Source organism: Hylobates moloch, unplaced genomic scaffold (assembly GCF_009828535.3).
Source record: "Hylobates moloch isolate HMO894 unplaced genomic scaffold, HMol_V3 SCAFFOLD_5, whole genome shotgun sequence".
In the NCBI taxonomy this organism is placed as follows: domain Eukaryota; kingdom Metazoa; phylum Chordata; class Mammalia; order Primates; family Hylobatidae; genus Hylobates; species Hylobates moloch.
Window position 1 is genome coordinate 62,439,682 of NW_026652280.1, and position 26,101 is coordinate 62,465,782.

General features: G+C 38.8%; 1 protein-coding gene across 23 annotated transcripts in view; it reads right to left on the minus strand.

Moving 5' to 3' along the window:
- Positions 1-26,101, minus strand: part of DLGAP1 (DLG associated protein 1) — a 993,959-nt gene that overhangs the window by 229,183 nt on the left and 738,675 nt on the right. For all 23 annotated transcript variants that reach the window (XM_058438584.1, XM_032152723.2, XM_032152722.2 and 20 more), the window contains 2 exons: positions 21,040-21,217; positions 9,248-9,488 (listed from right to left, as the gene is read on the minus strand). In XM_058438584.1, the coding sequence (XP_058294567.1) occupies positions 9,248-9,488; positions 21,040-21,217 (419 nt within the window). The remainder of the gene's footprint in view (positions 1-9,247; positions 9,489-21,039; positions 21,218-26,101) is intronic.

The following is a 26,101-nucleotide window of genomic DNA, read 5'->3' on the forward strand; positions in this document are numbered from 1 at the left end:
ACATTTTAGAAAAGAGAAAGGTTTTCAAAAGCGACGTAGTAGATGAGATGGACTCACTAATTTTCATAAATTTTAAAATTTCATTAAGGGGCAAATATGTAATGGAATAAGAATGTGAGGTGAAAAAGAAATTTAAGGTTGGATTTGAAGAGAGACAGGATGGCAGTCCTACCCAGAAATTCAGGATGAACTTCTGTCTTGATTAGATCTGATACTTCTTGTCAGACATACATCTCTACAGCATGAAACTGGTTAATCAATGTTAAGTGTAATAATATTATGTACCCCTTTGAAACCACAAAATATTCTAGGGATAAAAGCTAATTAAACTTTGACAGTTTGTCATATTTTTAGAGATAACTTAGACTAGTTATTTTCTTCCATAAGTTTAATTAGAAGTTATAGAATTAGAATTAGTATTCCCAGTAATATTGATAATTGGAAGAAAAAGGTAAAACAAAAGAAAAATTCTCTTGTATGTTGGTAGAAATTGCATGTCAGCAGGACACCAGCAGATGGCAAAGCTTTCAAAATGTTGATAGTTACACGATCATTGATTTGTCATTAAAATAAATGTGAGACTGTTTCAAATGCCAATATAGTAAAATCATGGTACTATTCATTTTGGTCTTCTCTGTGTTTAATCAAGGACACTTGGCAGCAGGAAAAGTTTGCCCTGAAAACTTGACAGAAAGTCAATGGCAGTAGGTATAGACAGAAATACAAAACTTCAGGTCTTGGATTTACCACCTGGAGCTGAATAATGTTGCTCTTAAAGTGGCTTTGCTGCATTGTCCAACTGCCAGTATTAATTACATGGACAGTTTCTAACTGCTATTACTTTGCTATATTTGTTAACGTTTAATATGAACTGGATCAGACAACTCTGGAATATATGAAGGCTTTTTTAAATGGCAGTTTCTTCCATCATAAAAGTGCTTATGGGCCAGGCACCGTGGCTTATACCTGTAATCCTAGCACTTTGGGAGGCTGAGGCAGGAGGACTGGTTGAGCCCAGGAGTTTGAGACGAGCCTGGGCAACATATTAAGACCTTGACTCTACAAAAAAAAAAAAAAAAAAATTAGCTGGGCCTGGTATAATCCCAGCTATCCCGGGAGCTGAGTTGAGAGGATAACTGGATTGCTTGAGCACAGGATGTTGAGGCTGCAGTGAGCTGGAATTGCACCACCATACTCCAGCTTGGGTGGCAGAGTGAGACCCTGCCTCCAAAAAAAAAAAAAGGTGTCTGTGGAGGTATCATGAAGACAAAAGTGAATGATAAAGATTCACATTGAGAGAGCCTGTTTTTCTAGTTTGTGTTTTCTGATTGACCTTTGTAACTGAGTTGCTATTGTTCACATCTTTGCTCTACAGTTCAATCAAGAGACCAGTCAGATCAGAATTACATTAGTTTAGTATTTTTTTACTTAACCCAAGGGCACAGACATCTGACCACTTCATCAGCCTCAAAACAGAATTTGTCACCTGCTTAATTTACACATGAGTTGGCAAAAATTATTTTTTCCATTTAGTGCTGTCTGGCAACACCATGACTAGATCAGGGGATTGGATATTTGATCTTCCAAATCTGCATAACGTGCAAACGACTACGTGTAACAGGAAATTTTAAACCCAGAGAGTATTTTCTTTTCATAGGCTTTTAAAAAAATTTACTTTAATTTCAGTCTATTTTTTTCATCTTCTTCTTTAAACAGATATTTCACAGACAAACCAACATGAGAGGCCATGTCAATAATATGTGAACAAACGTTTCTTTAAAAAAGAGAATTTTTCAGAAATTGTTATAGAAAATACAGGTTTCAAATATGGCAGGAAGCTAAATGCATATTTTTGAGAGGAAAGAATGAAAGAAAAAAGCTCCTAGGCCTTTTATTCCAGAAATGGATTTGTATTAAATTATTTCAGATTATACCATAGTTTCTAAGGCATTTATTGGTGATTACAACATTTCTCTTGTTAGCTGTGTGGCCTGGTCAAGTTGTGTAAACCCTCTAAGTCTTATTTTTTTTTTCTCTGATTTAAATGATAATATCATGTACAAGTCATAGAGTATTCATTACAGTTACATTAGACAATCTGTGCCGCTGTTTCTATGCTTGTCAAATAATAAGTGCTTAAAGGTTAGCTATTATCATTATTACTAAACTAAGCCAGATTGAGAGATTTAAAATCAAAGCCAAAGTAGGGCATTCTAATTTGTAATTTGCATAATGCTTCCTTGTGAATGATCTCATGTGAACCTTACAACAGCCTTTAAGGCCAATGTGCCAGAAAACCCTGGAAGCCCCTTCACTGTTCGCCACGCAATAACCCCGAATGTGGGCAAAGGTGGACTTGCTTGTTGGCTGTCTGTGAGGCACAGCCCCTCAAGGTTGGCACTCCGTTCCCAAGAGGTGATTTATGTACTTCAAAACAACTGCAGGAGATGGAAGCACATGGTATTCCTCAGATTTTAAATCTTGCTCTGTGTCTGATAGGACTTTTGCATTTTTATGACTTCCTAATATTATAGAGGAATCCTACCTCGAGTGCCCCACAGAAGAAAGAAGTTATAACCAAAAGTCTCCTGCAAATCATCACTGTCAGTTTCCTTCAATGTAACAGCAGACAAGGATAAGTTGCCTCACAAGAGGAGTAAGTTGTATCATAAATCTTGCTCTTTTTTCTTTCGTCTGAGCCTGCAAGGGTGGAAGTACGTGATGTCTCCAGTTCCACTTGGAGAGATTCAAAGAAGGAAAACTCATTAGCAGAGGGACAAGGAACCAGTCCAGGCAATATCTGAATATTTATTATTTGATTTCATCTTGAATAGGAGAGAAAGGTGCTTTGTTCAGAAAGCTTCTGATTGATATCTGTCCTTTTGACTTCTGAACCTTTGCCTCTCTGCTTTATAACAAGAATCTATTAATTAACTTGGTGCTTGGCAGAAAGAACTGAGCTTTCCCCGAACTCTAAGAATTCTCCAAAAATGGTCATTAATGCTGGGAAGAGGATTAGCATTGTAATCTCATTTTATACATGAAGAAACTGAAGTTCAAATTAACTTCATACTCAAGCAATAAATAATTTGTAGAGCTGGGCACCAAAGGAACAAAGGGCTGTTTACTGAGAGACCTGAGCTTCTTATTCTGACTTTGCCTTCTACTGGAGGTTCACCACTTTGGGCCTTAGTTTCCTTACCTTTGAATGGGTTTAATGAATTAGATAGGTGCAGCAGACTTTCTCTGTAAAGGGCCACATCATAAATGTATTTGGCTTTGTGGGCCAAAACATTCCTACAGAGACTACTCTGCAGGAACTATTCAACTCTGCTTTTAAAAGAGGGAACTATTCAACTCTGCTGAAACTTCTGTTTACAGATAGCAGGTAAACAAATGGGTGTGAGTTATGTCTGATGACACTTAATTTACAAAAACAGGCAGCAGGTTGGACTTGATCCATAGGGTATAGTTTGCAGACCACTAGACTGGACGATGTAGAAGTTTTTTTTAACTGCTAATATTTGATGACTCAGCTTGTTTTAATAGCAATGCTATTTCCCTAGGAAAGTCACCTTGATTATTCAATCGTCTGTGGCTTGTGCAGTTTGTGGAGTACCTAAAGATTTTTCTGCAGCTTTTCCTTTCTTCTTCCATATTTGAATGCCTGCTATGTGTATTGCAATTACAAATTATCTTAATGACATTCTGCTTAGGGTTTAGGGTTTATATGTGGGGGAAGTGGGGAGCAAGGTGTGTGGGATTGGAGTGTGGAGTGCATGAAGGTGGGTGAGGTGTGGTCTCCTGGGTAGGATGACTGACTTGGAATGAAGACCCAAACCCTTAGGAGAACCTTCTGAATGTTAGTTCTGACCTCAGATGGTCAACAGATAAGCTGCTTTTGCTATATTAAGCAAGGCTTGAGCAAGTGTCTCAGAGCTGCCAGGAATGGGGGAGGGTGTAAGGTAGGAAAATGGAAGAAAGTGTCTCAACTTAGAGGAAAATATGATCTCTCCTGTTACAAAAATCAAACTGTAAATACTTCTGTAACTGTGGTCCCAAGCTACATCCAAGAGGGTAAGCACTGCTTTCCCATGGGGGACACTGTACCCTAAGTTCTTACTCCTCTTCCTGAACTATGTGAAGGAGAGGAGAACAGTTCAACTCTATCATTGTTTAATAAATTCCTCTAATAAGAGAATTAGAGTATTGGTGGGGCATAGTGGCTCACACCTATAATCCTAGCACTTTGGGATATTGAGGTGGGAGGATCACTTGAACTCTGGAGTTTGAGACCAGCCTGAGCAACATAGCAAGTCTTCGTCCCTACAAATTTTTTTTTAAAAGTTAGCTGAGCACGGTGGCATGTGCCTGTGGTCCCAGCTACTCTGGAGGTTAAGGTGAGAGGATCACTTGGGTCTGGGAGGTTAAGGCTGCAGTGAGCCATAATCACACCACTGCACCGCAGCCTGGGCAACAGAGCAAAATATAGCACACAGGCCAAACTTTAAGAGTAACAGCCATGGCAAATGAACCTATTTACTCTTTATAAAACTTGTATTATTGCTACACAAAGCTTCTTTGGAATTTCAAAGTGAAGAATTTTCTTAAAAGACCAGAGAATCTGTTGGGTGTGGTGGCTCATGCCTGTAATCTCAGAACTTTGGGAGGCCAAGGCGGGTGGATCACTTGAGCCCAGGAGTTTGAGACCAGCCTGGCCAACATGGTGAAACCCCATCTCTACCAAAAATACAAAAAATTATCCGGGTGTGGTGGCATGCGCCTGTAATCCCAGCTACTCAGGAGGCTGAGGTGGGAGGATCACTTGGGGTGGAGGTTGCAGTGAGCCATGATTGCACCATTGCACTCCAGCCTGGGTGACAGAGCAAGACTCCATCTCAAAAAATGAAAAAAAAAAATTAGCCAGGCATGGCAGTGTGCCCTTGTATTCCCAGCTACCTGCATTCAGTAGGCTGAGGTGCAGGATCGCAGTCCAGGAGTTGGAGGCTGCAGTAAGTTATAATTGTACCACTGCACCCCAGCCTAGGTGACATAGGGAGACTCTGTCTCAGAAAAACAAAAGCAAACAAACAGAAAAACCCACCAGAGAATATATATCATGATAGTTTGCCTACTTCTGTCAAGGAGCATTATTTCTATTCAAATGTTATATTTGGCACTAAAATCATAAAAAGTCTTCAATACTTATTTTTAATACCTCCCTATCTCTTTACCGTCTGCCTCTCCCCACCTACTACTTTCTGGGAAATCACTGCAAATGATTTACTTTGTGTCCTTTTTGAAGTTTTTTTCTGTACATTTACCAGTGTGTGCCTGTATTTGGCCTGATGTGTGATTATTAGACAATAATTAGATCACCACATATGATTATTAGACAATGTTTCTGCCTATTTAGACTATTGGTGTCACCAGATACAAGACTGCCTAGCTACAATGTGATGATGTCTTTTGATAGGTCCTAGGAAATATTCAGCACAGGAAGTAAAACAAAAACTTCCCCTTAAACCATAGAATTGCATTGGTGTATTCCTTCAGAGGCAGGTTTAATTCAATCCTCTGAAGTGGAGGTCTGGGTGTATTTCCAGCATTAAGTTCTACTGTTACCTAAGATATTTTAGATGATTGAGGCAAGGGTTCTTGTTTTTTCAGTCATGATGTTAACTGAATCATGTTTTCATTCTACTTTCCTACCCTAATATTCCTACTGTAATATTAACTGCTCTACTATTTCCTTCTCTAATATTAATCTAATAGTCCCAGGCACTGTGGTTTATATGAAAACTTGTTGAGTCTATTGGATGGAGAGAAATTTGGGTGCTTGAAGTAGATTATAGGCTGAAAGAACCTAAGATTCTACCATAGTTAGACAAGCCAAGAAGCCAATAAGCCCAAGGAAGCATAACTTTAAGTTGCTGTAACTTCATCCTTAATTTGTCCTGATTTGCTGAGATATCTCCATTCATCCTTGCTCACCCACTAATAGCTAGAGGATCCCTGCGGCCACCTAGAGCTGAGCCCATCTTCATAATTCTCTCTTGTGGCATCAGACTCTTGTCTGTGATTTCATTTTATGAATACGAATAAAGAACACGGCTGGAAAAGGAAGATTTAATAGCATATTTTGCTGAAAATGTGAGCAATTAAAATGGGCTGACCCAAATGTCAAAGATTTAAGAATGTGGATTGCTGTGGAGAGAAGTTCTACCTAATAAGTGCAGTTGACAAAATGAGGAATTTTTTCAGGACAAAGGGTAAGTTTAGGAAAAACAAAATCTGTTGTGAGTATCTGAAAATAATGAGCAAAAGAAGAGAGAAAAGGACAAATCTACATCAAGTCCTACTAAACCGAGATGTGCATCTGACCCATGCATGTGGGGAAATCAATAAAATTAGAGCAAAGTCATTTCCCAATTTTCATAGATGAGTGTATTCTTTCAAAAATTAGTAGGTCCTGTAAGAAAATCAATTTTCTGCATTTTTCTACAGGAAATTATACTTGATTCAGTGTAAAAAGGAAACTAGAGGAAGAAAATGAATATGACAGTATTGAGATCATGTGAGAAAAAGAGAAGGAAATGCGTGTGTGGGGTGTGTGTGTGTGTGTGTGTGTGTGTGTGAGAGAGAGAGAGAGAGAAATAGCACACAGGAGTAGCAGGAGGGGCAGAATGAAGGGCATAGACCCTTATCATATCATAAAATAAAGAATTTTTAAAGAACAAATCCATTTCATAGAGAAACTGTGAAAGGTAATATTGGAAAAATATCCTATATGCGTACTTAGTTAGAATCTACTATAATGGTTTAGTACTCAAACTGTTTATTTTTCCACGCCTGTGAAGATGATACATTATGTTTAGTTTAACGATTCTGGGTGAAGTACAGCTGCCCTGTGCAAACTCTTGGCATTTTATGCATCACCAACCCCAGGAGCAAGTCACACCTTTCTGCCTTTAAATCCTTGCAGGGGCAGCCAAGTCTGGAGCCTTCCCCAAGAGAGCTGCAGGTGGAGGTGGCTCCGTACTTAGGATAAGATTCATAGAGCCCAAGAAGGAGCGAATGCAATCCCCTCTGTGCAGCTTGATTCACTTCTCCCCGTTTTGGGTGTTTTCCCACATAGCATTTCTGGCTAAAGCCCTTTAGATTCAACTTGGATTAAAAATGGAACAACATGAGACACCCTCCTAGGGCTCATTCATCTCCTGCCCTGATAGGCTTGTTGGATTTTAGAAAAATTCTACAAACACGACAAATAGTTCTGTAGTATAAGTATTTCTTATGCAATATTTGGGATATACCTATCCAGCAGAATTATTCACTCTTTACCTGAAATTAAAATTTAACTGGACCACCTGGATTTTATTTGGCAACTCTATTGCTTGAGCTCTGGGAGCCTCCAGAGTATCTGAGAAGTGTCTTAGCAGGGCAGACCCTACGTGTGTTTGGAGCGAAGAGCATGGGACAGACGCTGATGCAGGAAGTGTAAGTAAAATGACAAAAACACGCAAATCTGACAGGTGAGCAGAGAAAAACCATTCCAAGTCTTTTGTTACTTTATCCGCCACTCCGTTTCCTGAGGGGGAAGGAGTGAGCCAGCAGCCCTTTCCTTCCCGACTGTTCTCCTGAGAGCACCCCTTGTGACTTCTGGGCCAGGATCTGCATTTTACATATTTAAGGAGCGATTTCAGCTGGCAGGCAATGAGTTCATCATACAGAAGAATGTACCAGACACTGGGAACAGGTTGTGTGTTGGGTAGGGGTGGTGAAAACGGGACACACCAAAACACATAGTGATAAGCTACAGGGACAGGGCAGACCTTCCAAATCATACTTACTGCATGAATGCAAACACACACAAACATGCTCATCGTTGATTTTTAAAAAAAATATATATTTTCTCTTCATAAATAACTCTCATTTAATTTATTAACCTGTGGCTGTTCTTGGAGAATTTCCTAGTGAGCAAGAACATGTGGACATCCACCATCTCTGGTCTGGAGGTAGCCAGCCAGGGTCTGAGCTGCTGGGCTCCCTGCTGAGCTGCTTGGCCAACGCAGGGTCTGGAAGCATCTCTTCTCCTAACACTGAGATCTCAGTCTGTGGTGGTCAAGAATGAACTCCTCTTGTTTAACCCATATATTTATTTTAAATAAAATTATCACCTCAATTCCATATATCTAGTTAGAAAGATTTTAACTTGGATTTGAGGACCTTTTAACTCTTAAGCCTGCAAAAGTTCTAGACTGAATGATAATTACTGACATTTGATGCACCTAGCACTAAAATGGAATGATATAATATTCCGACACAGGCTTTTCTTTCCAATTTATTAATCATTATTTATCTTGACTCTAAGTTTGATGATCTTCTTGTAGAATACTCTATATTGAAGTTATGCTGAGTTCAATCATAAAGCTAAGCCTAGTTAGACAGTGGGATTTTCTTTTTGGAACTCAAATGTTATATATATACATGTTTCATATGCACACATTCTCATATATAGCCCACGGCTATATTATTATGTAGGTTCCAGTGTCACGGAAACTCGTTAAGCTTTTCTGTGTCTCTGTGCCTAAAATCTACTGACAAAAATACAGTTTAACCACACACACTTAAATACAGTTTAGAGGGAAAAGGAGGTGCTATTTATACAGGATAGATAGAAGTTTTAAAATAGTGAAATAAATCTGCTTTCTGTTAATAAAACTCATAAAATGTGTGACCAATATTACTGGGTCATCCATTTCTTCTTATTTTCTCACAGTGATATTTCAGGTCTTTTGGGATAGTCACTTTGTGGCTATCTTGGAATAAAACAGTCATTTCAATTCTGTGACGGGTCATAAGCAGGGTGTCTGGTCATTTTAGGGTCACAGCCCTAAAAGGCCGAGCCTAATTATTGGGAGTAGGAGCTGGCCGGGATCAGCTCCTAGGACCTGTGTGGGGATCTTGGAAGTTCCTCCCCGCTGGGCTGTGCTGTCCCTCCCTCATGGTGCTGTAGTTGCAGTTTCCCCCGTGGATGCCAGAGATGGAGATGGCAAGGAGGTGTGGGAGAGTGGCCAGAGGCGGGGATAGAGGCAGATAGGGAAGGAAAACCTTTGGTTTGTAGGACATGGGTGGTATCTTGTTCCTGGCAACTATGCGTGACGACAGCAAGGGCACAGTCTTTGGGGACAGTCGTGCCGTAGCCAGCACAGAGGACAGGCTGGCTGCGGGCCCGTGCACTCACCCGTGCTGCTCTGGATGGTCCTAACGGTGGTGGTGGTGCGCGGCGGCGAGGACGACCTCAGGGACACGCACTCATCGTCCTGGGAGCAGCCTTTCTCGATGGCCCGCACATAGCTGTGGCTCCGCATGCGGAAGCAGCCGGGCATGGGCAGGTCCAGAGCTTCCACGGCCTGCGACTCCAGCTCGCTGAACACGGACTCGCACACGGACTCGAACTGCCCGTTCACTTCCATCTCGCTCACCTGCGGGCAGACACAGGCGTTGTGACACTCGCCTCCACCTGGTGGAGGATCAACCTCTCCAAGCATCTGTGAACTTCAATCCCCAGAAGAAAAAGCAGCGTCTGGTTATGTTAAGCTCAAATGCATTTTATTTCCTTTCTGTTACAGGCTATAATTGAATGGCATCCAGCTTATAATTCCAAACAATAGATTACTGTTTTTTTTTTTTTTTGTATTTTTAGTAGAGACAGGGTTTCACCATGTTGGCCAAGCTGGTCTCGAACTCCTGACCTCAAGTGATCCACCCGCCTGGGCCTCCCAAAGTGCTGGGATTACAGGCATGAGCTACCACCACCAGCCTTGATTACATTTCAAAGAAAAAAGGGCACTGTTTGTAGAACGCGAGGAAATGTGGGGCTTATTCCAATGCATGATATTCCTATTTATAAACGCAAACTTGGAGAAGAATTTTATCAGTCCATTGTCAGAGTTCATGTATTTCGGTATAACTTTTTAGCACAAACATTTTAGAAACAAGTATTTTTACAGTGCCTTTTGAAGTGACTAGTTTGTTAAATAATTTCAGTGTTAAGCTTAATTTAGTGCAAAGTATGGAAACATGCCCTATATTTTCTGGCAAGATACTCACATTTTGCACAAAAATAGACTAAACTCAGATATGTCAAAATCTTGAAAAGCACCATCAAGATTTTCAAACTATTTACAAGTATCAGTCTTCTTTATAAAAAGCCCACATGGGCTGACTGTGGTGGCTCACACCTATTACCCAGCACTTTGGGAGGCTGTGGCAGGAGGATCACTTCAGCCCAGGAGGTCGAGGCTGCAGTAAGCCCTGATTGCACCACTGCATTCCAGCCTGGGCAACAGAGAGAGATCTTGTCTCAACAAACAAACAACAACAAAAAAACCTGATACAGAAATATTTGGCGTAATTGGAAAAAAATCTTTGAAATGAGGGCCCTCTTTTTTTGAAGAATAAATTTTTATTGATTTATATTCCTCCTGCATATAACTTACATTAGGTTTGAGCCCTACTTAAGAAAAAATATTCCTGACTAGATGTTCTAGTTAACTTCTCACTTTTTAGTTGACTTGCTAGAGATTTGGGAGCATTTCTCAATTTTCTGTTACCTTCCAGGACATCTTATCTCTATTTTCCTAATATCAAACTCATGAGGCACTGAGAATTTAACAAATTAAACTACAATTAGGTTTTAAACACTTCCTGAAAACTATTACAACTTTTGGCTGTCTCCTCATTTTGTATTATCTGAAGTTGTGCTCCAGTAATGGCTAATTTCTTTAAACGTCAGATAAAAGTGACCAATTACCTTAAGGCATATCAATAGAAAGAGACATGCATTTTTTAATAGGAATTCTTTACAGTTTAAAAATGCTATTTTCACATTCTTTATCTAATTTGTTATGTGAAATCCCTGCACATTTTCCAGGCTAATAACTATATATGTCCATATTAGAAAGTTATATCTCGGCCGGGCGCGGTGGCTCACGCTTGTAATCCCAGCACTTTGGGAGGCGGAGGCGGGCGGATCACGAGGTCAGGTGATCGAGACCACGGTGAAACCCCGTCTCTACTAAAAATACAAAAAATTAGCCGGGCGTGTTGGCGGGCGCCTGTAGTCCCAGCTACTCGGAGAGGCTGAGGCAGGAGAATGGCGTGAACCCGGGAGGCGGAGCTTGCAGTGAGCCGAGATTGCGCCACTGCACTCCAACCTGGGCGACAGTGGGACTCCGTCTCAAAAAAAAAAAAAAAAAAAAAAGAAAGTTATATCTCTATATATTCTTGTTTTTAAAGAAATACATGGACATACATTTAGAGGTAAAGGAACGTATCTGCAACTATCAAATGGAGCGAGAGAGAGAAAGAGTGAGCAAGTGAGCCAAAATCTCAGCAATCCATACATTTCAATCTGGGTCAAGGATATACAGGAGTCTTTGTATTACATGTGTGACTCTTTTTTAAGGTTGCAATTATTTCAAAGCCAAAAATAAAGCAAATATATATGTGCGTATGTCTATATACATCTGCAAATGTATGGGTGTATATATACAAAGACATATATACGTATATAATTTATTCATTTTTTTCCCCTTTTAATCAACATTCCAAACTTTACAAAGAGATAGCAAAATATCTCTGTCAAGGTAACAACCATTAAACTCGGATGATTGTCTTTCCAGATAGTATATATGTCTCCTCTTCTACTTTGTATAAAACTTGAATTATGTAGTAAATATAATTCTGCAACTTGTTGGTTTTTTAGTTAGCCCTCTAGGTTAAACTTATATTCTTTTCTTTTTTTTGAGATAGGATCTTGCTCTGTCACCCAGGATGGAGTGCATTGGCACGAACAAGGCTTACTGTAGCCTCAAGCAATCCTCCTGACTCAGTTTCCCGGAGAGCTGGGACCACAGGTATGCACCACCATGCCTGGCTTTTTTTTTTTTTTTTTTTTTTTTTCTGGAGAGACAGGGTTTCGCCATGTTGCCCAGGCTGGTCTCAAACTCCTGGTCTCAAGCCATCCTCCCACCTCCACCTCCCAAAATGCTGGGATTACAAGTGTAAACTACGGCTCCTGGCTAAACTTATATTCTTTTTTTTTTTTTTTTAAACTTATATTCTTAATAGAATTTTTCTTCATTCCCTTTTATCCTTTTATTTTCATTATACACAGATACAGAAAACCATACAAAATAAATATATAACTTAATGAATTATAATAAGGCAAACACCTTGGAACCACTACCCAGATCAAGAAGCAAAACTTTTCCGGACACCCTAGAAGCCCTCCACATGCCCCCATATTCACAATCTCCACTCTCCCTCTAATAGTACATAACTAGTACCCTGACTTTTATTGCGTTCACTTTTGTGCATTTCTTTATGTTTTATTTCACCCAGGTGTGCATCCCTGGGCTCTAGTTTGTCTTACCCATTTTTTTTTTTTTTAATTATACTTTATGTATATGTGCCACCTTTTCTTAATCCAGTCTATTGTTGTTGGACATTTGGGTTGGTTCCAAGTCTTTGCTATTGTGAATAGTGCTGCAATAAACATACGTGTGCATGTGTCTTTATAGCAGCATGATTTATACTCCTTTGGGTATATACCCAGTAATGGGATGGCTGGGTCAAATGCTATTTCTAGTTCTAGATCCCTGAGGAATCGCCACACTGACTTCCACAATGGTTGAACTAGTTTACAGTCCCACCAACAGTGTCAAAGTGTTCCTATTTCTCCACATCCTCTCCAGCACCTGTTGTTTCCTGATTTTTTAATGATGGCCATTCTAACTGGTGTGAGATGGTATCTCACTGTGGTTTTGATTTGCATTTCTCTGATGGCCAGTGATGATGAGCATTTCTTCATGTGTTTTCTGGCTGCATAAATGTCTTCTTTTGAGAAGTGTCTGTTCATGTTGTCTTACCCATTTTTAAAATCTGATACATTTTAAAATTCACCTTTAACATACACTTATTTTGACTTATCTATTGAGAATCTAGGTTATTTGCCCCATAGAGGTTCCCATAGTCTGGGTTTTACTGATTTCATACTCATGGTGGAGTTCATCATGTTCCTCTGTATTTTGTATTGCCTGAAAATTGGAATCCAGATTCAGAGATTTGATGAGATTCAGGTTCAATCTTTTTGGCAAGGCTAGAGGCCATGCGTTTATTTCATCAGGAGGCATATTATGTCTAGTTTGTCTCTCTTTTTTGTTGTTAAGAGTCATCTATGCTCAATGCCTAGATTTGTTAATCCTTGGGAGCTGCAAAATGCAATATTCTATAATTACTTTTACAACTACTAGTTGGAATATTCTCTTTCACATTACTTGTTCAGTTAATGATTTAGTTCATATAGGAATGGTAGGATAAATGCTTGATTTCCCCTCTTTATTTACTAATTTTCAAGATAAATTTGTTCTCTCTTATATTCCATATGTAATCATTTTTAAAAAATATCACATTAACTCATAGATTTAAAAATATTTGATGGTTTTAAGTCAGTTGAAATAATTATCCTTAATGAACTCAAATTTGTCCCATCTTTGGTCAGTGGGAGCCTTTTAGGTTGGTTTGGGGGTCTTTTTGACATGAAAGTAGTAATCTTTGAGAATTTCTTTGATATCTGGTATGACAAGGTATTCTAAACTCAACTTAAACCTTTCCTGCCCAGTCCTGGAATCAGTATGTTTCCAAAAAGCCCTTTCTTTTTTTAGTGGGAAATGGTATTACAAGAACACAATCTGGGTACTAGGGAGATATATTGTCATTGCTACTGGGTTAATCATCGTTCTTAGGCCTTTTCAGTGAGAAGAACTAGGATATAAATACTATAGGGTTCTTATGTAACCTCTTCGATATACGTTTATTCTTAGATCTTTATTCCATACTAAGAATCTTGGTTCTCAAGGACGTGGGAGATGATGGAGTTGGAATATTCTATAACTATCCATTTGCTTTATCCCATAGTATATGCACAGAAAACAGTACCAATACTACCCCTGCCCACATATGATTAAAGAGCAAAGAATTTTATTTTACATGTGGTCCCTCTATTCTTTTCTCATTTTTAAATAGTTGTGCTATATTTACATCATCAGAGCAAATAAACCTATTATGCTCCCCAACCAGTGAACGCTCATTTAGTCTTAGTCCTACAAATAATTATGTTTAATATTTGCCACTACAGGTGGTCCAATGACTTACGATTTTTCTGCTTTATGATGATACAAGATTGATATGCATTCAGTAGAAACTGTACGTTGAATTTTGAATTTAGATCTTTTTCTGGGCTGTTGATATGTGGTATAGTATTCTCTTGAGATTCTGGGTAGGTGCTCAGCCATGCAATTACAAGGGTAAATAACTGATACTCCAAAGTGTACTGTGTTGCCAGTGTTTTTTGGATATTGTGTGTTTTTTTTTTTTTTCACATCCCATCATGTTTACAAAATGCCCATTTTTGACTTAAGGTATTTTCAACTCACAATGGGTCTATCAGGGATGTAATCCCATTGTAAGTAGAGGAGCATCTGTAGTTCTTATGTCTGGTCATTTTGGTTGTTTAGAGCTCATTGTCTAGTACATGTCTCAGAATGTGTTCATGGAATCAATATTCCCTGCATTCATCCATGCTTATAACAGTTTGTACATTTTATACTTGAAAGTCAGTTTTTCTGGATATAAAAATCTGACTCACATATTTTTCCTTGAGTGTATTAAAATGCTACACACATCATTTTCTTCCAGCATAAACCATTCCTGTTAAAGGGTCCAATGATAACTCAGTTTTCATTTTGTTAAGTCAGTTGTTCTTTTTGTCTAGAAATCCAAAGTGTTTTTGTTTTTTTTTTCTTAAAAACAAAGTTCTATTATTTTATTAACAATTTTTGTCCTTTAACACATTCATTGTAAAATGTTAAAGCTATAGAACTATAATTAATAAAAGGAAGAAAACAAACAATCACCCATCATCACCAGGGATAACTCTTGTTAACATTTGGTATTAAAATATGTTCTGGCGTGGACACAAGGAAGGGAAAAAAACACACTGGGGCCTGTCAGCGGGGGTGAGGGGAGGGAGAGCATCAGGATAAGTAGCTAATGCATGCTGGGCTTAGTACCTAGGTGATGGGTTGATAGGTGCAGCAAACCACCCAACAAACCCGCACGTCCTGCACGTTGCACACGTATCCCAGAATTTAAAATAAAATAGATTTTTTTAAAAAGAAAATAAATACGTGTGTTTAAATGTGTATGTGCATGTACATAATATAAACAAAATGAGAATATTATATAATCTGCTTTTTTTAGCAATTGTTTCTGAAAAGCAAAGCCTGAAGAACAAGCTGAGATGTTACTATTTTATTAAGCACTATGATAGCAGAGAAGCAGGGCAAAGAAGGAGAGAGGCAGGGAAGAAGTCTCTAGAGGGTGCACTGCCATGATGGCTGCCTCTGGTATGAGGTGCAGCGGATGCCTGAACTCATGGAACCACCCTCTGAACCGAACTGCCCTGTCTCAGTCTAGTCCACCTAGGCAGGCAAAGGGGAAGGTTTACACTAGCTTCTGTCTCTCATTGGTCAGCTTTTACCCTGAAGGGCATTTACTGTCCCATCTCCACTTCTGAATTATGTGTGGGCGCTAGGCAGAGAAAGGAGATGACATATTTCAATGGGGGAATAACTGTGGTAGAAGAGACTGTAGCTTTTTTTCATTAACTCTCTTGCCTTAAGCTTTTTTAGAAATTGTGGCTGGCCACCAACTTGGAGGGGATGCTGACTCCACCCCCAACCTAACCTCTGTGGGGAAGAAGTGAGGACAGGGCTATTGTGAAAATGGAGATGTCATATTTTACTATGCAGTCCGGTTGTAATGGGACAGCACTAATGAATCTATATCCCACATCTTTAAGTATACACCAGATGGTCTCTGCCTCATCTGTTCTTAGGCCACTTAATCCTTGGGCTGCATGGGCTACAACCAACTTCACATAGACACCACCCAATGTCACCTTAGCTTATGCCCTAACAATGTATGTCTCATATTCCACCTCTTTTCCTCATGGCCACTGGAGTGTCAGATGCCAAAGGTCTTCCTAGCGCCCACACATAATTCAAAGTGTTTTTTAAGAAATTCTTTAAAGTCTTGTAATTTTACCAGAATATGTCCTGATGTTGATTGTTTCGGGTCAATTTCTCAGGTCCATGGTGTGTTTACATGGTGTGTTCTTCCAATATGTAGCTTCGAATCAACTTTTTATTTCAGGAAAGTTTAAAAAAATTCATTGTTTTTCTTACTTGTTCTGTTCCTTTGATTTTCTTCTGAAGGGACTTCTATTATCTGTATGTCCAATCTTCTTTGTTTGTTTTTGATATTTGTCAATTCCTCTTTTTAACTCTTCATTTGTGTTCTCTCTCTTTCTCTCTCTCTCTCTCTTTCTCTCTCTCTCGCTCTTTCTCTCTCTCTCTCTCTCTCTCTAAGAGATAGGGTCTAGCTCTGTTGCCCAGGCTGGAGTGCAGTGGTGTGATCATAGCTCACTGCAGCCTCAACCTCCTGGGCTCAAGCTATCCTCTGGCCTCACCCTCCTGAGTAGCTGGAACAACAGGCATGAGCTACTGCACTCAGTCCCATTTCTTTTTGATTTTAAAATTTTCCTTCCTTTTTAGTTCCTTTTTTTAGTGTATTTTTACCTTTTTGTAGATTTTACTAACCTACTTTCTAAAACATAGCAGTTTACAGTCCAAACAGCAAGTAATACAGAGTTCATTTCTCAGCATGGTCACCAGAATAGAATGTTAGCTCAGTTTTTGCTGCTCTATGTCAAGAATGATACTGTGCTGTTTTGATTTACATCCTACAAATGTGAATAGGCACCTGTCACTTTATTTACTGCCTTTTGACTTATTTACTGGCTTTTGTATTTTTTCTCTCATTATTTTTATTTATAAGCGTTGACTAAGATTCTTTTGGGTTATCTTTTCTTACTAATTTGTAGAAATACTTTAAGCAACTATAACATTTACCCTTTTGTTAATGTGTGTCAATATTCTTCCCACCAATTGTATTTTAACTTTATCATATATTTTGCCACACAGAAATATTTAATTTTATTTAGAATAGATCTTTTCTTTTACTTTATATTTTCTAGAATTTGTGTTTTATTACAAGTAATAATTCTGACCACAATAGTATCTATATATTCTCCTAACATTTATTTTAATGCATTTTGTTACTTTGTGTTATTGCTTCGATTTTTAAATTTACTTAGATGTATTTTTTACATGGGATGAAGAAGAATTTTAGTGTTCCTTCAATTATATAGTGGACAATTTGCTTGAATTCTCTGAGCTTCACTTTCTTCATCTGTAAAATAAGTACAATAATACTTATCTCATAGGAGCACTTTAAGGATAAAAATAAAATAATGTCAAAATGCATTTTTTTTTTGAGATGGAGTCTCACTCTGTCACCCAGGCTGAAGTGCAGTGGCACGATCTTGGCTCACTGCAACCTCTGCCTCCCAGATTCAAGCGATTCTTCTGCCTTAGCCTCCTGAGTAGCTGGAACTAGAGGCATGTGACACCATGCCTGGCTAACTTTTTTTTTGTATTTTTAGTAGAGAAGGGGTTTCACCATATTGGCCAGGCTGATCTGGAACTCCTGATCTCATGATCCATCCACCTGAGCCTCCGAAAATACTGAGATTACAGGCGTGAGCCACCGTGCTTGGCCCAAAATTCACATTATATGTCTAGGCATATGGTAGACACTCCATAAATGGTGGATATTATTTTTTGTGATAGTGTAGTGGGAAAATAGTAGTAGGAAACAAATATGTTAGTCCAACTCTCTGAGACTGAGATTCATAAATTAAAAAATGATCTTTCTTACAGAATAGATGTGAAATTAATTAGATAATAAGCAAGGCTACTAGCATGTATCAGGTAATCACAAAATGGTAACTAATTATTCCATTGTTATTCTTTCTACTGTTAATACTACTATTACTAGCAATATTATTGCCACCAATGCCAGCAGGCATTGAGGTCATTTACCAGTTAAGAGTCAGGACACTTGGGTTTCCTAGCCTCTGTCACTGACTGGCTGAGTACCCACAGACAATTAATTTATCTAGGTTTCCATTTCATTCTCTTTCTCTCTACACACACACACACACACGCACACACACCATGCCACATGCACACACACACACATAATGAAGGGATGGCCTAAGTCAAAGTCACAGCTAAGCTGCTGGTACTAAAACAGCTGCCTAGTTACATTAATTTTAGAAAAGGATGTAGAAACCCAACATGTTGCCAGAGAAAATATGTCTGCGGGCTTCTAGTTTGCCATTCCAGATGAAAATACCTGGGATTTGAACTTGAAATAAATAAAGACATAAATTAACTTGGAAATGACAGTGACTACATGACATATTTTTAAAATGTCAGAATTTCTATAAATATAATTCTTCCTTCTCAAGCCCTCCTTTAAAAGTCATTTTAAATTAGATGTACCTATGGTAAAAATATAAAATAATAAACATAAAAACATACTTAATTTTCTTCCTTATCATCCAAGCACAATCTGTTTTTAGGGGTCTTTTACTTCTCTGAGTAATAAATGACAGAAGCAATTTAGTTATTCTAGACCAACTCCTTGGTGTACTCAACTTTCTAGGAGCTTTTGATGAATAATATGTCAGGTTTTAAAGGGAAATAAGATATAATGCACTTAAATTCTATAGTATTATAGCTTCTACTAATGATCTATTTGAGAAAATAGCTCTAACATCTTAAAAGCCAACCTGTTTTTGAAAAGTCTAGGGTATATACAGTAGCATTGCTTTGAACAGGAAACTATTCTCCTTTGAATAATGACAATGTTGCAACTACAACAGGAGGTTTGAAATTATCCTTCAAGATACTGTGTTACTTGAAAATTGAATATGGAACTAGAAAAATGATGTATCATTAGGAATCCATTTCAGCTGGCCATTCTTTCCGTATTTTACCTAAGGCCAAATGGCTACATCATGGGATTGCAGTGCTTGATCTGACAGCATTACTTCTCCCATGTGTCTGTGCAATGATTTGTTGATATCTTACTAAGCTATCACTAGAAAGTGATGTTGCCCTAAAGAAGGTCAAATGTGCAGCCAGGGACTAAAAACAGTGAGCTGCAAGGGTAGTGTGCTGCTGGGGGAAATTAAATGTTCTCCATAAAGTTATGAAAGCCATGAATGTATATAAATATTTTTCCAACAGAATATTTTAAATCCACTGATGTATTCTGCATGTATGACCCCTAGGTTTGTAGATAATTTTATAATTCTCAATGACTGTGTGACCTTTAGGCCATGCAGAATAAATACATGCTCCAAGAATTTTTGAATGTTATATTATTTATTGTGAAAAAAAAAAAAACAAAACAAGTCCAAAATGCACCAAAATGAGGTTCCAGCTATTTCCCTGAGAATTGGGATAATGTATATCATTGGACCAGCAGTAACTAGCACAGATAGGTTTGCATGTTCTTGGAGATTTCTGTAAAGCAAGGAAACACACAATGGGTCAGCACTGAAATCCCACATGACAGCTTACCCTGGCTCCCTCCCTACTCTGCCCTTGGAGCCTGCCCTGCAGTTCCTGATTTTTTTCTTCAGGACTCCATTTAGAGCAGTTAGCTTAATTTCGTTGTTAGGGACAGAGCGAGAGCAGTGTTCCTATTTCAGGGTCTTATTTTGACAGATGTTTCAGTGATCAGCCTACCATTTCATAATTTTTTTCTGAATACCTTGTTTCATCTATACCAGCACCACATCATAGCATCACCATCACCACTGTCACTGCTACCACCATCACAATCACTATCATGACCACAACCACCACCACTGTCACCATCACTATCACCACAGTCACCACAACCACCATCATAACCACCACCGCCACCACTGTCACCATCACTATTACCATAATCATCACCACCACCATCACGACCACCACCGCCACCACCATCACCATCACAACTGCCACTGCCACCCATTACCAACACCACCACCACCATCATGATCATCACCACCACTGCCACCATTGTCACCACCACCACCGTCACCACCACCACCCATCACCACCACCACCACCACCATCACATTGCCATCACCATCACTACCACTACCACTGCCATCACCATCATTACCACCATCATCACTACCAACACCATCACCATCATCACGACCATCACCATCACTATCATCACTGCTACCATCACCATCACCACCGTCACCATCATCACCATCACTGCCATCATTATCACCAACACACTAACATCATCACTATGGTCACCACCACCATCAGTAACATTAATTCTTACCTTGATGATCACAGTGTCTTCCAAACTAGCCTCTCTGCTTCTAGCTTCTCATTCTCTCCAATCTTTCCTATGTTTTTTTTTGACAGATTAATTATCCTACATCAAAGCTAGATTCATATCCCTTGCTTGTTTAAAAGTCGAAGTTTTCTTTTTCTTTTTTTTTTTTAAACTGAGAAAGAGTCTTGCTATGTCGCCCAGGCTGGAGTGCAGTGACATGATCTCGGTTCACTGTAACCTCTGCCTCCCGGTTTCAAGTGACTCTCTTGCCTCAGCCTCCAGAGTAGCTGGGATCACAGATGGATGCCACCATGCCGGGCTTACTTTTGTATTTTTGATAGATACAGGGTTTCACCATGTTGGCCAGGCTGATCTTGAACTCCTGATCTCAAGTGAATTTCCAAGGACGCTCTTCATTGTGCTTTATCCACCTACAGAGGGCCCCACCTCCCGGCAGACCATTGATACTGGGGGCTTACTGCAGTTGAACCCATGGCACGCTCTTTGCAGCACTTGACTGGACCTTCTGTCTGATCCGTCAATGGTCTACTGGATGAATGACTGCTTCCCCACCTCACACCCTCTCAGTTCTCACTAATCTTCCTGCCGCTAATGGCTCCTGACCACCGCTGCCCTGACAGCTCTCACCTGGCTGATGGTGCTCATGGCTCGCATGTAGCTCTCATTCCTGGAGCGGAACTTTGGTGATGTGAGCAAGCCTGCAGGGTCGAGGCTGTCCAGGCTCCGGTTGATGGAGACTTCACTCACTGCCCTCAGGTAACTATGACTCCGGATCTGGAGTTTGGGTGAGTGTTCATTGGAGATTCTGGAAGGGAACAATGGAAGAGGTGCATTAGTCACATTCCAAAATGAAGAAAGCAATAAGATGTGGCACTATTGTTATTTATGTAGCACCCTAAATACTGGGAGTAATGACATAGATGCCCTTCTATGATTACTAAACTCCCCCACAGTGTCTCAGAAGTCAGAGCTTTTGATAGGAAATCATCAAGATCTGATGACATTAGAGAGCAATTAACATTCTCCTCAACCATGAACTAATTGCCTCATTCACATTTTCCTAGCCATCCTAGGAAGAGATAATAAGCAGCAATTATCCTGCCCTGGAATTCTGACTTGTGTAATTTGTAAAGCTTTTCTTTGTACCTATTTCTTTCCTGTGGCCATCTTTTTGTTTTTGGACTGTTTGGTAACAGTAAGTGTGTATATACCTATATCTATATTTTTATCTATCAATTTATCTTCCTTCTTTCCTTCCTTCCTTCCTTCCTTCCTTCCTTCCTTCCTTCCTTCCTTCCTTCCTTCCTTCCATCTTTAACTCTCTAATATAGTTGAAATTGAACTTCTTGAACAGAACTTACACCTTAGCCACTAAAAAGGCATACGTCTCAATCTTTATATGTAAAGACAAGTCACTACACACTTTGTACTCTTTGGATTTATTCTAGGATGCATTGTAAAATTATAAAAGTAGAAAATACTAATTGCAAATAGCCAAGCTATACAGATGTTCACAAAGTAGAAGGTGGGTCCCCCTGTCTCCCCTTGTTCCTGTCTGTAGAATTCCATACCCTTAAAAGAACTACTCATAGCAGTTTGGGGTATATTCTTCCTCAGTCTTTCTATTCATATATAATCAATTTAATGTTAGTTATTTTATTTTATTTTAATTTTTGAGACAGTCTCGCTCTGTCTTCCAGGCTGGAGTGCAGTGGTGTGATCTTGGCTCACTGCAGCCTCTGCCTCCCGGGTTCAAGCAGTTCTCATGCCTCAGCCCCTGAATAGCTAAGACAACAGGCACACACCACCATGCCTGGCTAATTTTTGTACTTTTTGTAGAGATGGAGTTTTGCTATGTTGGCCAGGCTGGTCTTGAACTCCTGGCCTCAAGTGACCTGCCTGCCTCGGCCTCCCAAAGTGTTGGGATTAAAGGCATGAGCCACTGTGCCTGGCCAATGTTGGTTATTTTTAAAGTTTGTTTTCACATGGTATTAATGCAATTTTTCTTTCTTTATTAGATTTCTTTAATTTTGGCTGTAACATTGTTCCTAATTAAATAAATTAAAGTTGATAGGGAAAAATATGTATGCCCCCACAGCTGCTATTATTTATGATCCTAGCCAGTGAAATTAGAAAATTTTTAAAAATAAGTAATATAAACATTGTAAAGAGGTAAGTTTTGAGTATTTATAGATTATGTAATCAATTATCTGTAAATTAAGAGAAAATCAAATGAAACACCATGAGAACTTTTAAGGGAAATCCTCAAGGTAGCTAGATACAAGGTAACAATACATAAATTAACAGTTTTCCATGTAACATCAAATTAAATTTTAATGAAAAAAATTCTCTTTAAAATTGCAAAACATAAAATACACAGAAATTACAAAAAAGAAACACATCAGAATTTTATGAAGAAAATGATAAAATTTATGGAAGGCAATAAGTAAGTGCTAAATTAATGCAAAAAACACCCACAACAATTTCACTGTAAAAAAACTTAAATTTTCCCTAAATTTATCTATAAATTTAATGTAATTGCAACAAAAATCTCCATATAAATTTTACCTTTTTTCTATTTTTGAGACAGAGTCTCACTCTGTCGCCCAGGCTGAGTGCAGTGGTGTGATCTCGGCTCACTACAACCTTCACCTCCTGGGTTCAAGTGATTCTCCTGCCTCAGCTTCCTGAGTAGCCGGGATGACACACGCATGCCACCACGGCTGGCTGATTTTTGTATTTTTAGTAGAGATGGGGTTTCACCATGTTGGCCCAGCTGGTCTCAAACTCCTGACCTCCAGTGATCCACCCACCTTGGCCTCCCAAAGTGTTGGGATTACAGGCATAAGCCACTGCCCCATAAATCTCCATAGAAATTTTATTCAAATGTAACAAACTCATTTGAAAGTTTATATGAGGTTCAGAGCAGCATTATTCATAACAGACAAAAAGTGGAAGCAACCCAAATGTCTATCTAACGCTGAGTAGATGAAATGTGGTAAATGAACTATTTGGCTAAAAAAAGGAATGAAGTATTGATACATGCTACAATATAGATGAACTTTGAGAACATCATGCTAACTGAAAGAAGCCTCATATTACAAAAGACCACATGTTACTTGATTCTACTTACATAAAATGTCCAGAATAGGCAAATCGCTAAAGATAGAAAGTAGATGAGTGGTTGACTAGAGCTGGGTGGGGAAAGCATGGGAAGACGGTGGCATTAGGAAGTGATATCTAAAGGGTATGGAGTTTCTCTTTGCAGTGATAAAACAGTTCTAAAATTATAGTGTTGGTTGCACAACTCTGAATATATGAAAATCATTAAACTGTACACTTGAAAAGGGTGAATTATATGTTATGTGTATTATATTTCAACAAAGCTGTTGTAAAAAATTACGTGAGTCCTCAAAATAATCAGATTTCCTTAAGGAGTTTAGAGGGTAGACTAAACTGGGCAATACTAGAGAAAGAAGTCCAGTCAAGGTGGTTGCAATGTTGCTATAATCTAAACAAGGGAAAAGGGCTCAGTTAAGTATTAGTGGTAGTAGAGAAGAAGAGATAGATTTGAGAATCCACATGAAAATTAAATGTGGATGATGAGTAAGGAGGTCTAAAGGTTCTAAGAACAGCCAGAAAATAAAAATAAATAAAAAACAAGGGGAGGAATGCCCTTTATGTGATCTCAGCTATATTTTATATTTTATTTTTATTTAATTTTTTGAGATGGAGTCTTGCTTTATTGCCCAGGCTGGAGTGCAGTGGTGTGATCTTGGCTCACTGCAATCTCCGCCTCTTGGGTTCAAGCGATTCTCCTGCTTCAGCCTCCAGAGCAGCTGGGATTACAGGAACATGCCACCAAGCCCAGCTAATTTTCGTATTTTTGTAGAGAAGGGGTTTCACCATGTTAGCCAGGCTGGTCTCAAACTCCTGACCTCAAGTGATCTGCCCACCTTGGCCTCCCCAAGTGCTGGGATTACAGGAGTGCGCCACCATGCCTGGCCTCAGCTATACTTTATAGCTGCAATGATGAAAAAGGGTAGTGTTAGTAAAGGAACTGATAAATCAGTAGAATAAAATAAGGACTCCAGAAACAGAACTAAGTATGTGTTTGAATATAATATATTGCAAACGTGGCAGTTGGAATAGGCAAGGAAAAGATCAAGTATTTAATAATGGAGTTAGACCTTTTTTGCATCCACTTGGGGAAAAATGAATTCCTGCTAAGCATATAGATGAAAAATAATATTTTAAAAACTTAAAGTTCTCCAATACAGTATAGATTATATTTTATAATCTCAATTTCCATACTTAAACAATTTAAAGAGAAATTTATCAACGTTTTATGAATAAAAAAACCTATAAAGCCTTATGAAAGGCAATAAAAAGGCCTAAAGAAATGCAAAGGAATATGGTAGAGAAAGACTTTAGAAGCATCGTGGTAAACTTAGACGCCATAAAGAGAAAGGTTAATGAATGGAAGTACATAAAAATTTAAAACTTTTGTTCAGCCAAAGATCCTGTCAACAATGTTAAGAAAAATAGTGATTGAGTATAAGAACATATTTGCAGCACTAAGCAGCAAAAAGGGTTCACATGCATAATATTTAAATTATGAATAATGGCGTGAACCTGGGAGGCAGAACTTGCAGTGAGCCAAGATTGCGCCACTGCACTCCAGCCTGGGCGACAGAGCGAGACTCCGTCTCAAAAAAAAAAAAAAAAAAAAAAAATTTATGAATAAAAAATAATGCAACCAACACAATAAAAAATGGTCAAACCCTATAAAGAGGGAATCATAAGAAAATAAATATATAAATTCACAGGAAAGTAACTTTATGTATCACCAAGCATATGACAAAATGCTCAATCTCACTAGTAATTAGAGAAATGTGGATTTTAAAAAACATACATTTACACATTACATTCATGTACATCCAACTCGATGTCCTCAAATTGTAAAGATATTCCCTAGATTCTAAGTGTCCTCTTAGTAGCAATGTATACAATTGCATCTATTCTTAAAGCTTGTATGGAATTACTTATATATAACAGCCAAAAACCATTCTTTTTTTTTATTATTATACTTTAAGTTTTAGGATACATGTGCACAATGTGCAGGTTTGTTACATGTGTATACATGTGCCATGTTGGTGTGCTGCACCCATTAACTCGTCATTTAGCATTAGGTATATCTCCTTATGCTATCCCTCCCCCCTCCCCCTACCCCATAACAGTCCCCGGAGTGTGATGTTCCCCTTCCTGTGTCCATGTGTTCTCATTGTTCAATTCCCACCTATGAGTGAGAACATGTGGTGTTTGGATTTTTGTCCTTGTGATAGTTTACTGAGAATGATGATTTCCAGTTTCATCCATGCCCCTACAAAGGACATGAACTCATCATTTTTTATGGCTGCATAGTATTCCATGGTGTATATGTGCCACATTTTCTTAATCCAGTCTATTTTTGTTGGACATTTGGGTTGGTTCCAAGTCTTTACTATTGTGAATAGTGCCGCAATAAACATACGTGTGCATGTGTCTTTATAGCAGCATGATTTATAGTCCTTTGGATATATACCCAGTAACGGGATGGCTGGGTCAAATGGTATTTCTAGTTCGAGATCCCTGAGGAATCCCCACACTGACTTCCACAATGGTTGAACTAGTTTACAGTCCCACCAAC